The following is a 15,880-nucleotide window of genomic DNA, read 5'->3' as shown; positions in this document are numbered from 1 at the left end:
CACCTTTATATTATAATATGACTGCCATAGCAATGTCAGCTAACACTCTTATCACATCATGTAATTATCATTTTATCACTTTTGCTTTCTTATAGAGTACATATGGCATAAAGTTTCTGCTTCACAAAGTCCTTTCACCCTGATTTTGTGATTTGAACCTCAGAATAATCTTGTGAAATAGACAGGAGCAGCTACTGATTCCCCCAGAAAGTTGCCCTAAATCTCATTCTCCCCGTGCTATTGGCCATGACAAATCCAGAGATTGGCTATGGGTCAGGCCTGGCCAACCTCGGGCACCTTGAGTGTCTTCTACTTGAGAATCAAGTTGCCAAAAAAACAAAGCATTAATGCAGTTGAAATTAGTTTGTGCTTTCTGAAGATGAGGCCTTTGTGAGTGGGTACCCAACAGTTGAAGGCTTATGAGCACATGTGAGGTCAGGAGACAAAGAGGGCCCTCCAGTAAGGAAGAGAGAGGATAAGGAAGACTGTGTCCCACGGCTGTAAACATCTAACACTGACCCTCCTGAGGGAGACATTTGTGCATCTCTTACACGTGTGAGTCACTAACAATCTGACCATCACCTCTGAGCCTGAGCTAGACCCTCAGCTCCTGCTTTCTGAAGATGGATAGTACATAAAACACCAGCAGTGTTACGATGAGGTCAAATGAGATAAATAAAAGTGCAAATTCAAAAGCAGAAATAGGGACGTCCCTGGTGTTCCAGTGGCTAAGACTCGGTGCTCCCAGTGCAGGGGCCCAGGTTCGATCCCCGGTGGGGAAACTAGATCCCATGTGTGCACGCGTGCAGGTGTGCGTGCCGAGTCACTTAGTCGTGTCCGACTCTCTGCGACCCTATGGACTGCAGCCCGCCATCCCACATGCTGCAAGTAAAGATCCCTCATGTTGCAGCAAAGATCAAAGGTCCTATGTGCCTTATCTAAGACCTGGCACTGCTAAGTATTAACAAACAAATAAAACTTAATATTAAAAAAGTAGAGCAGGTACAACACGTGTTTATTGAGACTGCAGAGCCTGGAGAAGTGTTCTAAGGGGAAAGGTCAGCAAAGCAAGTCAGGCTCCAGGCGCCATGTGGCTCCAGGCGCCATGTGGCTCTAGTCAAGAAAGGGAGGGGCCCCCAGCACCATCCTTTCTGGAGCAGGGAGAGCAGGCTTGGCGTGATCCAGGATTCAGTTTCTTCCCTGCTGAGCCAGAGCCAAACACTGGGCGGGTACTGGTCAGGATGGCATGTGGACATTGGTTTTCAGCCAGAGGGGTTCGTGGCTGTGGTTTAGACTTTATAGTCATGTTAAATTAAAGAGGAAAGGGCACTGTTCTTCATGCACATAATTCTAGTATGGTGTTAGCTTTACAGCCTCCTGGCAAGAACCATGTTTTCTTAGCACAGTCTTTAAAAGAATTACTGCTTATAGTAGCCCACTATAAGATTCAGAGTGCTTTAGTTTTTTGTGTACTATGCATTCCTTCAGAAAGTAATGCTGCTTCAAGTTTCTATAACATAACATGACTTAAAATAAAAGAGAGAAGAAGAAACTAGAAACTGTTTCCCCATTCATCTGAGTTATTCTCAGCATTTTCGATTTGGGGTAAGACTGTGAAAGTCTTAAGGGAAAATGCTGAGCATCTCAGCCCATTGCCTCTGACCACAAACCCCTTCCCAGGGGGACCCCAGATCTTGAGTGTGCAGGAAAACCACGGTCATTGTGTGTGTGTGCCAGGATGCAAGGCATGTCGGCATGCAAACTTACGTGTCTCCTCTCTTCATCCTAGCTGTACCCAAAATGACACTGCTGTTTATCAAGTCTCTGCTCGGAACTGTTTTGGGATGATCTGCTGCTCTGCTTCCATTGAAGTGCAGTGCCCGACAGAGGACCAACCACTCTCTCCCAACCCAAAAGATGACGGGCACACAGGTTGGAAACACGACACGGAGACATATGAGCAGGAGAGCCCAAACCACACTGATGAGAAAGAGCATCCTTATAAGGAAGGAGAAGGTATCGCCTCGGGGCCTCCTACATCAGCTGACGCCCCCTCCTCCAAATCCAGCGGTGCTCATTCACTCCAGGTGTCGGCCGACCGTGACCCTGGCTCTGACAACCCCTTGGCGGTTAAAGACACGAGGCAAACGGAAGAGGCTGGTGGTGCTGCTAACACAGAGGGCGTTGCGGACGGGTTGCGTTTTCCTAGTTCAAGTGATGCTCCTGATAAACAAGATGTGTGTGGCCACAGGGCCGTGCATTCCGAAGTACCAAGGTTAACAGATGGTGCCTTAGACCCTGAGGGCCCTAACGAGGAGGCCTTGAACTCTAGTCACCAAAATGCCAGAGTCCAGAAGTACATCAGCTTCGGCCTGGCCCTGACACGGGCAGACTCATCTGCTCCTCCAGGTACCAGGCCCGTCAGCCCCCCGGCTTCCAGCACAGACTCTGACAGTGACTATGAACTTTGCCCAGAGATAACCCTAACCTGCGCCGAGGAGTTTTCAGATGATGACCTGGAGTATCTGGAATGTTCCGACGTTATGACAGATTACTCTAATGCGATCTGGCAAAGGAACCTGCCGGGGACGGAGCGTGTTTTTTTATTAGAAAGCGATGACGAAGAGATGGAATTCAGTGAGTGTAGCCTGGGTGGGTGTGTGCGTTTCTTCAGTGAATTGGGTTGCAGGCCCCCGGTGTCGGATGACACGGGGCCCATGGATGCCACCGCTGGCCTCTGTGGTCATCACTCACCACCCCAAGAAGTGGGGGGAAGGAGCAGCCGGGCCTCCACGCACAGAGCCTCATCCTTGCAAGAGGGGATGCCCCTGCCCCTGGGACTTCAGCAGGATGGACCGGCTACGGTGACAGACCCGGGCAGGTATAAACCACCCGCTGCCTTGGAGGCTGCTGAAGACGGTTATCCAGGAATTCAAGGAGAAACCAGAGACAGCCACCAGGCCGGAAAGGAATTCTCTGGTGACAAGCTGCTAAACATGGATAAAGCGGTGGCAGGGACAGAGGGGAAGCACTTGTCTGGTGAGTCAGGACAGCCAGGGATGAGCCGGTGTCTGGAGACCAGGGCCGAGAGAAGAGTAGGGGGAAAGACGGATGGAGCCAGCGGGGCTCTGAGAAACCTGCCAGGACGTGGCGACCGGGAATTAAGGGAAAAGCCAAGAGGCTGAATTCCAGCCTGGAAGAAAGGACGGCGGAAGCCTCCCTGGATCGCCTCTGTCCCAAGGGACCTGTTAAGCACCCACTAACCCCGAGTGACAAAAGAACCAGCTCCCATGCCAGAGCAGAGGGGACTGATCTGAAGCCCCAGTTGCCTGCAGGAGGCCCTGAGGTTCCAACCCAAGCAGAGCCAGAAGCGAAAACCCTGCAGGCTCCACCCGGCTTGCTCTCCAAGGAGGAGACCTTGCACTTCCAGAGAGAAGGGGTACGGGCTACAGACGTATTTGAAACGTGCAAGGTTTCAGGCTGGAGTGATCATCCTCAGGTAGGACTCCTCTTTCACAGTTTATCAGCTCAGATGTATTTGTGTGTGTGTGCGTGTGTGTATTTCCTTTCCCTCCACATTCACAATTGCTGTGCCACAGTGTACATCAAAATAATTCTCCCGGTACCACCAGGGGACTTGTGAATGACAGGGGCTGCTGCTGGGAAGGAAATCTGGTTTTGAAAAAAGGCCCAGATAAACCCTAAGCCATCCTAATTATAGCAAAAGACAGATAGAAGTGAGAGGCACTAATGGGATTCTGGACAGCTGGAAAAAGAAATCTGATATTTTGTCTACTGCATGGGTTTTATCAGGCAATGTCATTATTCAGAAAGTTTTCAAGCAAATGTTTTGGGTGTAGTCTTTAAAAGAAACCAAAACATTCTTTTTGGTGATTTTCCAGGACACTTTTGAAACTTGGTAAGTGCTGGCTTTTATCAGAATTCATAGAATGAATGAGAGATTTTGGTGTGTCTAAAAGATTTGCAGAATTTGCTTAATGATGCTGGAGAAAGTAGAGAAAGTAGACTTTGCTGTGCTCAAAAATCTAAGTAGATTTTTGAATGAATCTCTGTTTTATTTTTCTTAGACCACATAGTGTAAAAGAGGCAAAGAAAACACTGCAGGAATTAAAAAAAAAAGTTTTACCCTGTTACTGATTTGGGGGTATATTTGAAAGAGATGGAAAAATTAATATACTAAGGATGTTATGTGATATATGAATTTATTATATTTTTAAGTGTACAGGGTTTTAAGTGGGCTTTGAACTGATGCTGTATTATGGCCAAGATTTGATTTCTGTAAATACCCACGAAAAGTTATTTATCATTATTTTTACTTGGCCTCTGCTTTCCCTTCTCCCAACTCTGTAGTAGGAACCTAGTATTGTTTTTATAGAAGACTAGATAATACTCCAAAGAAAACTAAATATTCCCAACTGCATTCAGTTATTGAGTTCACTTTGGGAAAAAGTAAAAATTTAATGCACTGATGATTTCTAAAGGCCCACTCATAAAATAGCCAATCTGAAAAAATCTCCATATGTAAGGTAGTTTTTCTTCCCTGAGCAGATTCTTCTGTTCCACTGGCCAAATTAGCCATGTGAGGGCCACATTTACTCCACTCTTTTGCAGGAGTGCCAGCTTTACCCTATGTGGTTGTTTAACACAGCAGTGACCACAGACTCAGGCCCGAGATACATTTAAGGAGGGGTTTTGGCCAAAGAGTAATACAAAATTAAGCTGCAGCGTTCATTTCTCCATGTCAGTAGACACAGCATGTCCTTTTCTGCTCATAAACTACTCTGCCTTGCTCAGCTGGGTGCCTTTTCACAGCTGTTTGGCATCCACACCGAGCATTTCACTGGGCAAATTATTTCAGTTATTAAGCGCTGTGTGAAGGGGGAGGTGTTGCCCAGTGGCCTCCCAGAAGTCAGAGCAGGGGAAGGGGCTATTGACAAGGCTGGTTTCAGACCCACTGCTGTGCAAGGCAATTCCTAGCTCCCTCAGCTGCCCAGAGCTGAGAGGCATCGGAGGAGGGAGCCCCCGCTCTCATCCTCAGCTTGTGCTCTAAGCTCGATTCTGAGATGGGGAACTCTGGGGACCAGCAAGCTCTCTTGTTTCCTGGCAATGCAGCGAAATAAAACAGGCCGTCTCTGGGACCCTGTTGTCTCTATTGAACTTCTTAGGGCACTCTTGCTTACACACTCACACATTCATGAATGCACACCCACCTTGCACGCTCTCAACTCAAGGTCCCATCTGTGTTTTCAGGCATGACCAAGGCAATTATCTCAGAACGATGAATATGACTTTTTAGATAGCTTGCACTCTGCAGGTGGAGGGACCATTTCTCACTTTGCTGTTCTCTGTAGCAGAGCCAGTCTCTCACTCAAGTGTCAACATGAGTAGAAGCTGTATATTCAAAAACAGTTTTGTGCTGTAGAAAAATTTTGACTAAAGCAGGAAAATTATGCCACAGGGATAGTGGTATAGTGAGCACAGATTTCTTTTACCCATGCAAAAAGTTACTCCCTAATTGTGGATGTCTGTGCTTCTTACATATGTGCACAACATAGCCAGATGTATATCAAATGGCTAAATATTGCAAACGTGATACAAAAGCATTAGAGGGTCATTGAAAACCAAATCAAACTTTTTATAATGTTGCTTAAAAAAAAAGCCCAAGTTATGGGGGTGAATCCTCCCATAACTAAGTCAAAAGACATTTAGAATATTTATTCTCAGACATCTGAGGCCCATGAGAACTTAAAATTTGAAATGGCTAAAAATTCTTGGTTGGGGGTAATATTAGCAAATTTGCCCATTCTTGACTCTTGCCTGATTCACTTACCTTTAAGGTGCCCAGCAGTAGAAACAATAACCAGCATCTTATCTTTTAGGATGTTCTCTTCATCTGTGTGTTGCTTTTAGCTTCTGAGAAAAATTCCATGTCTCTAATTCTGTGTTACAGCACAAGGCTGACGTGTAAACTAAACCATGTCCAGGGGTCCTTATTTCTTGTCTTCCTTTCCCACTCTTGCAAAGCAAGGCCATCTTGTTCTGATCTGTCTTGGAGTAGTACTTGCCCAGGCTAAGATTGGAAAGCCCCCAGTGTCTACATTTATGGAAGATTCCTAAATTAATCCCAGTTTGGGAGTGGAAAACGGAGAGGGTACCCCAGGCTAACTTGAATCGTCTTCAAGGATGGCACTGCCAATCCTTCACCTTGGTTCTGATCTTGCTTTCTTGATCCAACTCAGAGGCGAGGCCTGCCAGTCTGCCCATCTTAAGTTTCCCTGTAGCCATACTGGGGTAAGATCATCCTTGCTTTTAAATCAGAAGTGCTGTGTCTGTTCTTCTGCAGAGTTGCCCAGCCTCACCCCAGAGAGATTTGCATTTCTTTAAAGAGATGGGATCTCAAGTACACAGTATGGAAATGCATTCTTAGGTTCTGATAATTAAGAATCTTCCTGACCAGGATATAGCACTAAGCTTAGAAGGTGAGCTCCATGATGGTAGGCAGGCTGGTCACCGTTTCGTTCAGTAATATGTCCCAAGTCCTTGGGATCATACTAGTCATATAATATGCGCGCAATAACTGAATGAGTAAGTAGCCACATGGTACTAGGTTGCTAGATTGAGTCCTCTATCTTTTTTTATTAATGAGTCTGGCTAGAGGCTTATCACTTTTGTTTATTCTTCTCAAAGAACCAGCTTTTAATTTCTGATCTTTGCTATTGCTGTCTTCGCCTCTGTTTCATGTATCTTTATGATACATGCTCTGATACATGATACGGCTCTGATCTTTATGATTTCTTTCCTTCTATTAACTTTAGGGCTTTTTTGGTCTTCTTCCTCTAGTGGCTTTAGGTTTAAGTTTAGGTTGTTTATTTGAGACTTTTGTTTCCTGAGGTATTGCTGTAAACTTTCTTTTTAGAATTGCTTTTGCCGTGAATTCCAGGTATTGTCAAGTATGATTCTAATAATCACTGATCTCAACAATTTGTGGTCTTCATCTTCCTAAGTACATTCCTTGATTCCCTTCACATACCAACCTTCCACTAGGAAATTGCTGTCTGCTGCTCTTCTGGCCCTGGGGATAGATTCATGCTGTGCTTAGTTGTTCAGTTATGTCCAACTCTGTGACCTTTTGTGTTGTAGCCCGCCAGCCTCCTTATCCATGGGATTTTTCAGGCAAGGATACTGGAGTGGGCTGCCATTTTCCTACTCCAGGGGATCTTCCCGACCCAGGGATCAAATCCACATCTCCTGTGTCTCCTGCATTGCAGGATTCTTTACCTGCTGAGCCATCGGGAAGCCCCATCATTGGGAATTGATTGGTTTATGCCAAGCTGGCCACACCTTGCACTTGGCTTGCCTTGCGAATGCCAGTGATTCAGATACAGCCTTGGCCTTAGTGGTGTCTTATCAGCTCTCACTCACTGCTAACTGGATCCGGGAAGACCTCACCATATCCCCAAGCATTCGGGGCCTTCCACGATTATGCCTCTGTCTACCTGAGAGGCGAAGCAGACGTGCACACTGGTTTCCTCATCTGGAAAAGGAGGCAGTTTCTCATACAGGCAGTGCTTTCTTCCACCTTCAGGTCTGGAGTGCCCTCGATTGGCTTGTTGCCAGCTCAGTTCACCTGGTCCTTCAAGGCCAAGGTGCAGGCTCCTTCAAATTGCATTCCTGAAGCACATTCCTCATCTTTAACTGTGATTTCTTCTTCCAGAGAAACAACATTCTTGTCTGCATTCTTCGTATAATGTAGTGGGCTCTGGAGCCATGTTTGGTTCCTGACTGTGTGACCTGGGAAAAACTAGTTAAGCTCTCCCAGCCCAAGTTTCCTCATTTGAAACAAAATGATAGCAATAATAACAGCAGTAATAATAACAACCACCACCTCACAGAGTGCTGTGCAAATTAAAACTTTCATATAGGGACTTCCCTGGTGGCTCAGATGGTAAAGTGTCTGTCTACAATGCGGGAGACCCAGGTTCAATCCCTGGATCGGGAAGATCTCCTGGAGAAGGAAATGGCAACCCAGTCCAGTATTCTTGCCTGGAAAATCGCATGGATGGAAGAGCCTGATAGGCTACAGTCCATGGGGTCGTAAAGAGTCGGACACAACTGAGCGACTTTACCTTCACCTGGGGATCTAGTGGCCTGGATGCCATGCTCACAGTGCAGGAGACTGGTTCTATCCCTCGTTGGGGAACGAGATCCCACATGCTGCAACTAAGACCTGGCACAGCCAAATAAATAAGTAAGTAAATATTAAGAAGAAAAGATAGAGCCATGCATGTAAAATGCTCAGCACAGTACCTGTTATGCAGTTAACATTTAATAAGTATTATCATTTTTTGTTTTGTTACTTATCTCCCCATATTAAAAACATTAAGGGCTGGCTACAAGATGTTTTATGCTTTTTCTTAATTGAAAATTTTAATAATTGTCCATGCATAGATGTAAGAAATAAGACAGAGAGGCCACTATACACTGTGGCCAGCTTCCCCTGAGGCTAACATTTGGCAAAACTCTGGTATAATTTTCACAACCGAGATGCATTGATACCATCTGCTGATCTTGTTCAGATTTTCCCTTTTTACTTATACTTGTGTGTGTGTGTGAGTGTGTATGTGTATTAGGATCTACAGAAATGCGTCACTTGTGTGCATGCACGCTAAGTCACTTAAGTCATGTCCAACTCTTTTGCAACCCTATGGATTTTAGCTCGCCAGGCTCCTCTGTCCATGGGATTCCCCAGGCAAGAATACTGGAGTGGGTTGCCATGCCCTCCTCCAGGGGATCTTCCCGACCCAGGGATTGAACCCTAGCCTCTTACATCTCCTGCATCCACAGGCAGGTTCTTTACCACTAGCGCCACCTGGGAATCACTTGTGTGGGCTCATGTAATAAATGTGATAAGAAACCTCACCTTCATCTAAGTTCAGTCCAGTAGTTAGGCAGGCTGTGTAATTTACACACCAACTATATGGCAGCTTGCCACGTGCATGGCCACCCAGTGACAGGGCAGGTAGTAGGTCTCCAGTGAGTTTTTTTAAAGCATAGAGAAAATATAAGCGGATCATCTAAACTTGCCTGCCATGTAGTTTTCATATCTGGGACAGAACAATCTGAGATTTGCATTTAGTTACATAATAAAATATGTGCCCACCCCCACCGACGCCCCCGCCCCCGCCAAACAACAACTGCTAACTCTGACTCAGGGAGGTGGATAAGCCAGCCCTCTGCTGATGATGGGAAGGACAGAAGCTTATAATCACTCATCTCTCAGCACATGGCTGCCACGCCTCTTGTCAGCACCACGCCATGGTTGACTCAGGGAGTCACACAAACGTTTGTTTCGTTTTTGATCACAAAGCCCACTCTGCCACTTCTGCCAAAAACCATTACCATCCCAGACCTACAAGATCATGCCTCACTGCAGGTCTTGGACTCAAGTCTTGCTGAATCAGAATCTGCAATTTTAACCCAATTCTTGGGAATTCATAAGCACGCTAAAGATCCAAAAGTCTTGGTCTGCAAGGAGAGATCTTTCCCAGGTTAGAAAAGACCCTAAGGCAATGCGTCTCAAGCCTGTGGACCTTAAACCATCTGATGCCTGAGTACCATCCCCGGCTCCCCACCACCCCAAGATTCCGATGTGATTTGTCTGCAGTGTGGCTTGGGCACTGAGGGTTTTGAAAGCTCCCAAGTGATTCTCTGTACCTCTGAGGTCGGGAATCTTAGCTGTAAATATCGGGTGCCTAAGTCCCACCCTCAGAGATCCCAATTTTGGTGGTTGAAGGCCCTTGGGGAGTGGAATGCCAGTGTCATGCGGGTGGGCTCCAGGCCCCAGACTGGCAGAATGGGGCTACCTTTCATGAGAGTTTGCACCCCTCGTGAAGGCACGCCCCCCCGCCCCGGGATTCTGGAGCCCCTTGCCCTGATTTCCCTCCATCTTAGCCAAGGAACAAAGCCCCAGGTCAGTCAATACTACTTTTCAAATTGGGGCAGTGGGTGTTCTCTGGTGTATTACGTTGGACAAAAGTAAGTGTAATTTCAGACCATGAATTTTAAATCATTATAGCTAGGTTCAAACACATCTTTATTAATCAAAATAGGAACCATTACAATCAACACACTTTTGCCAACGAGAAATAAGTTTGTTTTTCCAGTAGTGTAAAAATCCACGCTTCGGGATTCGACGAACGTCGGAAAGCGTTTTCTGCCTCCTGCTGGTTGTAGACGCATTTTGCCTGCAAAGGGTTGTCAGCATGGTGGAAGAAGTGGCGGTTGGTGACAGGTCAGGGGAATGTGGCGGATGAGACAAAACTTCATAGCCCGATTTGTTCAACTTTTGGAGCGTTAGTTGTGTGACGTGCAGTTGGGCATTGTTGTGAAGAACTGGGCCCTTTCTGTCGATCATGCCAGCTGCAGGCATTGCTGTTTTCAATGCATCTCATTGATTTGCTGAGCATACTTCTCAGATGTAAGGGTTTAGCCAGGACTCAGAAAGCTCTAGGGGATCAGATGGGCAGCAGACCACCAAACAGTGACCGTGACCTTTTTGGGAGGTTTTGCACGTTTGGCTTTGAGACGTGCTTTGGGCTTCCCTGGTGACTCAGATGGTAAAGGATCCGCCTGCAGTGCAGGAGACCTGCGTTCAATCCCTGGGTTGGGAAGATCCCATGGAGAAGCGAAAGGCTACCCACTCCAGTATTCTGGCCTGGAGAATTCCACGGACTGTATAATATACAGCATAAAAGTTAAAAAAAAAAAAAAAAAAAGGTCCTATATACTATAAAAAAAAAAAAAAAAAAGTCCCTAAGTGGGCCTTAGGAAGCATTACTATGAACAAAGCTAGTGGAGGTGATGAAATTCCAGTTGACCTACTTCAAATCCTAAAAGATGATGCTGTGAAAGTGCTGCGCTCAATATGCCAGCAAATTTGGAAAACTCAGCAGTGGCCACAGGACTGGAAAAGGTCAGTTTTCATTCCAATCCCAAATAGAGGCAATGCCAAAGAATGTTCAAACTACCACACAATTGCACTCATCTCACACGCTAGTAAAGTAATGCTCAAAATTCTCCAAGTCAGGCTTCAACAGTATGCGAACTGTGAATTTCCAGATGTTCATGCTGGATTTAGAAAAGGCAGAGGAACCAGAGATCAAATTGCCAACATCCGTTGGATCATCAAAAAAGCAAGTCCAAAAAAACATCTACTTCAGCTTTATTGACTATGCCAAAACCTTTGACTGCGTGGATCACAACAAATTGTGGAAAATTCTTAAAGAGATGGGAATACCAGACCACCTGACCTGCCTCCTGAGAAATCTGTATGCAGATCAAGAAATGATAGTTGGAACTGGACATGGAACAGCAGACTGGTTTCAAATAGGGAAAGGAGTACGTCAAGGCTGTATATTGTCACTCTGCTTATTTAACTTATATGCAGAGTACATCATGCAAAATGCTGGGCTGAATGAAGCACAAGCTGGAATCAAGATTGCTGGGAGAAATATCAGTAACCTCAGATATGCAGATGGCACCACACTTACGGCAGAAAGTAAAGAAGAAATAAAGAGTCTCTTGATGAAAGTGAAAGAGGAGAGTGAAAAAGTTGGGTTAACGCTCAACATTCAGGAAACAAAGATCACAGCATCCAGTCCCATCACTTCATGGCAAATAGATGGGGAAACAATGGAAACAGTGAAAGATTTTATTTTCTTGGACTCCAAAATCACTGCAGATGATGACTTCAGTCATGAAATTAGAAGACGCTTGCTGCTTGGGAGAAAAGTTATGACCAACCTAGACAGCATATTAAAAAGCAGAGACATTACTTTGCCAACTGAGGTCCATCTACTCAAGGCTATGGTTTTTCCAGTGGTCATGTATGGATGTGAGAGTTGGACTATAAAGAAAGCTGAGCGCCAAAGAATTGATGCTTTTGAACTATGGTGTTGAAGAAGACTCTTGAGAGTCCCTTGGACTGCAAGGAGATCCAACCAGTCCATTCTGAAGGAGATCAGTCCTGGGTGTTCATTGGAAGGACTGATGTTGAAGCTGAAACTCCAATACTTTGGCTACTTGATGTGAAGAACTGACTCATTGGGAAAGACCCTGATGCTGGGAAAGATTGAAGGCAGGAGGAGAAGAGGGTGACAGAGGATGAGATGGTTGGATGGGATCACTGACTCAATGGACATGAGTTTGAGCAAGCTCCAGGAGTTGGTAGACAGGAAAGCCTCGCGTGCTACAGTCCATGGGGTTGCAAAGAGTCGGACACGACTGAGGACTAAACTGAACTGAACTAAATAGTAAATGCATTCCTGCAACACTCCACATTCTAGAAAATCACATGAAATATCAGGCCTTCTGGGGAAAATAGTACTCCCTGCATTTTACTTCAGAAATAGGCCGTTTGAAAACTAGAGACAAAAGCAAAAAGCGGACCCAAGAAGTTCATGTGGACTATCCAGGGAGGCGGCCCAGGTTGGCCAATGGCAGCCACGGCAGAGATTACATGTTTATGAGGTCACTGGGTGGACGTGCTGGCAGCCCTTAATGTGAGCAGATGGAGGCTGAGACGGGAAGCCGGCAGTGGGTCTCTGTGGGGCTGTCTGTGAGGTTGGGCCTGGGAAGTGCCACATGCCTCCAGATGTCCAGGCTTGGAGTGCACCTCTTAGGAGGCAGGAACGCTGGGCAGATTTCTTTTTTTTTTTTTCAAATTTTATTTATTTTTTAAATTAGAGTATAAGGTGGTGTTAGTGGTAAAGAACCCGCCTCTCAATACAGGAGACATAAAAGTTGCAAGTTCGACCTCCTAGGTCAGCAAGATCCCCTGGAGGAGGGCATGGCAACCCACTCCAGTACTCTTGCCTGGAGAATCCCATGGACAGAGGGGCCTGGTGGGCTACAGTCCATGGGGTCACGTAGAGTCGGACGTGACTGAGGCAACTTAGCACGCACATAGAGTTGATTTGCAATGTTGTGTTAATTTCTGCTCTACAGCAAAATGATTCAGTTATATATATAGATAAATAGATAGATTCTTTATTATATTCTTTTCCATTATGGTTTATCTCAAGATACTGAATATAGTTCCCTGTGCTATACAGTATGACCTTGTTTATCCATTCTGTATGAAGCAGTTTGCAGCTCCCAACCCCAACTTCTCCATCCCCTCCTCTGTTCCCCTAGGCCACACTTTTAATTTTATTAAAATACAACCAGAAAGGGTGCCTGCTGCCAAGGCAAAAGCTGAGTTATAGGCTATTCCCTTTCCCGCTCATGTTGGCTGTGATTTACTTCAGCTATTCTGGGGTTCTTGCTGGGCCTGCTAAGTCATTTCAGTCATGTCTGACTCTTTTTAAGTAGCCCGCCAGGCTCCTCTGTTCATGGGATTCTCTAGGCAAGAAGACTGGAGTGGGTTGCTGTGCCCTTAGCCTAGGCAAAATTTCCCAAGAACCAATGCACACCCATGAATGCATCAGGCTACCTCATTACAGAACATGTGTTGTAACACAGAGACACCTCCTGCACCCCACAGTGGGGGCTCTGAGTCCTCAGGGCACTGCATCCGTGTGAGGGCCTAGGTGATCTGTGCTGCTAAGGTGAATTTTTTTTTAAGATTTTTTTTGATGTTGACCATTTTTAGAGTCTTTATTGAATTTGTTATAATATTGCTTCTGTTTTATGTTTTGGAGTTTTGGCTATGAGGCACGTAGGATCTTAGCTCCCCAACCAGGGATCAAACCCACACACCTTTCATTGGAAGGCCAAGTCTTAACCACTGGACCGCCAGGGGAGTGCTAAGGTACATGTTTAAAGAGCTCTGAATTTTACCCCAGAGTTTTGGTATCCACACCTTTAATAAGCTCTCTAGGTCTCCCAGGGACGGCGGAGCCTGTTGGGCTGCTGTCTATGGGGTCGCACAGAGTCGGACATGACTGAAGCGACTTAGCAGCAGCAGCAGCAGGTGACTCTAATGAGCAAAAGGTTTTAAGCCATGGGTCAATTAGACTGAGACCTCGTGTGACCGCTACAACTTGAGGCATTTCTGTAAAGAATCACAGGCGTTTGAAACACAGGAAGTTTAGGCCTTGTCAACTGTAACCCCTTCACCCTAAGAGGAAAGAGCTTCATGATCTGGATTTTCTTCTGCTTTCTAGTTGGCTTACTATAAATGCAGCTTGGGCTTCACCTGTCCGGCCACTGAAATAAATACAGATCCTGATTTATTGTAACTAAATCCAAAACAGGTGTGCCATCTACAGCTGAGTTTTATTTTGAGGCGTGGTGCTGGGACAAGAATTTGGATGGCAGCAGTGGAGGCGGGGAAAGGGGGTCCTTTGGCTCCGAGGGTGGGTTTTAGCCCTGGCAGTAAATCTCTCATCGCTGCCTCGAGTGGGAGCTGAGTGCCTGAGACGTGCGTTATTGGTCTTTTTTTTGCAATGACTGAAAACGAACTTGCTTTACTGAAACGGGCTAACCAACCATCTATCAATATGGACACTAAAGCTAAGGTAACCAAAACAGTGTGCTAGTAGCTCCAAACCAGGGCTTCCCTGGTGGCTCAGTGGCAAACAGTCTGCTTGCCAGTGCAGGAGACATGGGTTCAATCCCTGGGTCGGGAAGATTCCCCTTGAGGAGGAAATGACAACCCATTCCAGTATTCTTGCCTGGAGAATCCCATAGACAGAGGAGCCTGGCGGGCTACAGTCCATGGGGTCACAAAAGAGTTGGACATGACTTAGTGATTAAACAACAACAGCCCCAAATAGATAAATAAATAAACCAAACTGAGTAGAGAAAACAGAAGGAGACCTAAGAATATACTGGAATTTGGTTATGATAGAAATAACCTGTCATGTTTTAGGAAGGAAGCAAAATCTTTAAAGCAGACACAATTAGCCATCTGTGTGGAGAAAAAAATTAAGACCAGTGGACCTCAGATAAACACTAAATGGATTCCTGGGTTAAAAATAAAAAACCCAAACTGTAAACTACTGGAAAAAGTATTGGAAACTATTCTTATGACCTTGAAAGCCATAAGATTTGGGAATGTAAAGAACATCAACAACAACAAAAATGAAGAAAACATGATCGTTTTGATTATTTCAAATTTTATATAACAGAAAATATTGTAAATCAAATTAAATGAAAATGACATGCTGGGAAATATATGTAGAACATATATATCATAGACAAGTATTAATTTTCAAGGTATATAAAAACAGATAAGTACCCTTAAAAACTGAATTTAAAATAGGTAAAAGTGAATAAATATGAAGTTCATAGAAGAGGGAATATAAAAGTTACTAGCTCAGCTGGTAAAGAATCCACCTGTAATTCAGGAGACCTGGTTCAATTCTTGGGTTGGGAAGATCCGCTGGAGAAGGGATAGGCTACCCACTCCAGTATTCTTGGGCTTCCCTTGTGGCTCAGCTGGTAAAGAATCCACCCGAGATGCAGGAGACCTGGGTTTGATCCCTGGGTTGGGAAGATCCCCTGGAGAAGGGAAAGGCTACCCAGTCCAGTATTCTGGCCTGGAGAATTCCATGGATGTCCATGGGGTCACAAGGAGTCAGACACGACTGAGCAACTTTCACTTAAAAACATATGAGAAGCTGTCCAACCTTGTGAGTAATTAGGAAAATATAAAATTTTAAAAATATCATCCAGATAGACAAAAAAATTAAAAGATGATAACATCAAGATACTCAGATCGTGGAGAAATGTGTTCATTGCCAGAAAGAATGTAATTTGAGGATATCTTTTAACTCTCGAGAAGAGCCTTCACGCAGACCCAGGGAGACATGGACCATAATGTGTTTCTCAGAATTGTTTGTCTAAGGAAAGACTT

The 15,880-nt window shown here is 45.2% G+C and overlaps 1 protein-coding gene and 1 long non-coding RNA gene across 2 annotated transcripts in view; one reads left to right on the top strand and one right to left on the bottom strand.

Annotated features, from left to right (window-relative positions):
- Positions 1–6,262, bottom strand: part of LOC138985373 (uncharacterized) — a 56,319-nt gene extending 50,057 nt beyond the window's left edge. Inside the window, exons 1-2 of the long non-coding RNA XR_011462435.1 lie at positions 5,852–6,262; positions 1,768–5,412 (exon numbers count right to left, since the gene is read on the bottom strand). This is a non-coding gene — a long non-coding RNA (uncharacterized lncRNA). The remainder of the gene's footprint in view (positions 1–1,767; positions 5,413–5,851) is intronic.
- Positions 1–15,880, top strand: part of ALPK2 (alpha kinase 2) — a 132,317-nt gene that overhangs the window by 45,162 nt on the left and 71,275 nt on the right. Inside the window, 2 exon segments of the mRNA XM_070361602.1 lie at positions 1,790–3,108; positions 3,111–3,499. Of these exon segments, the coding sequence (XP_070217703.1) occupies positions 1,790–3,108; positions 3,111–3,499 (1,708 nt within the window).

The sequence above is a fragment of the Bos mutus genome, chromosome 24 (genome assembly GCF_027580195.1).
Source record: "Bos mutus isolate GX-2022 chromosome 24, NWIPB_WYAK_1.1, whole genome shotgun sequence".
Taxonomy (NCBI): domain Eukaryota; kingdom Metazoa; phylum Chordata; class Mammalia; order Artiodactyla; family Bovidae; genus Bos; species Bos mutus.
The sequence above is the reverse complement of the archived record's forward strand: the minus strand, read 5'-3'. Positions and strand labels throughout refer to the sequence as shown.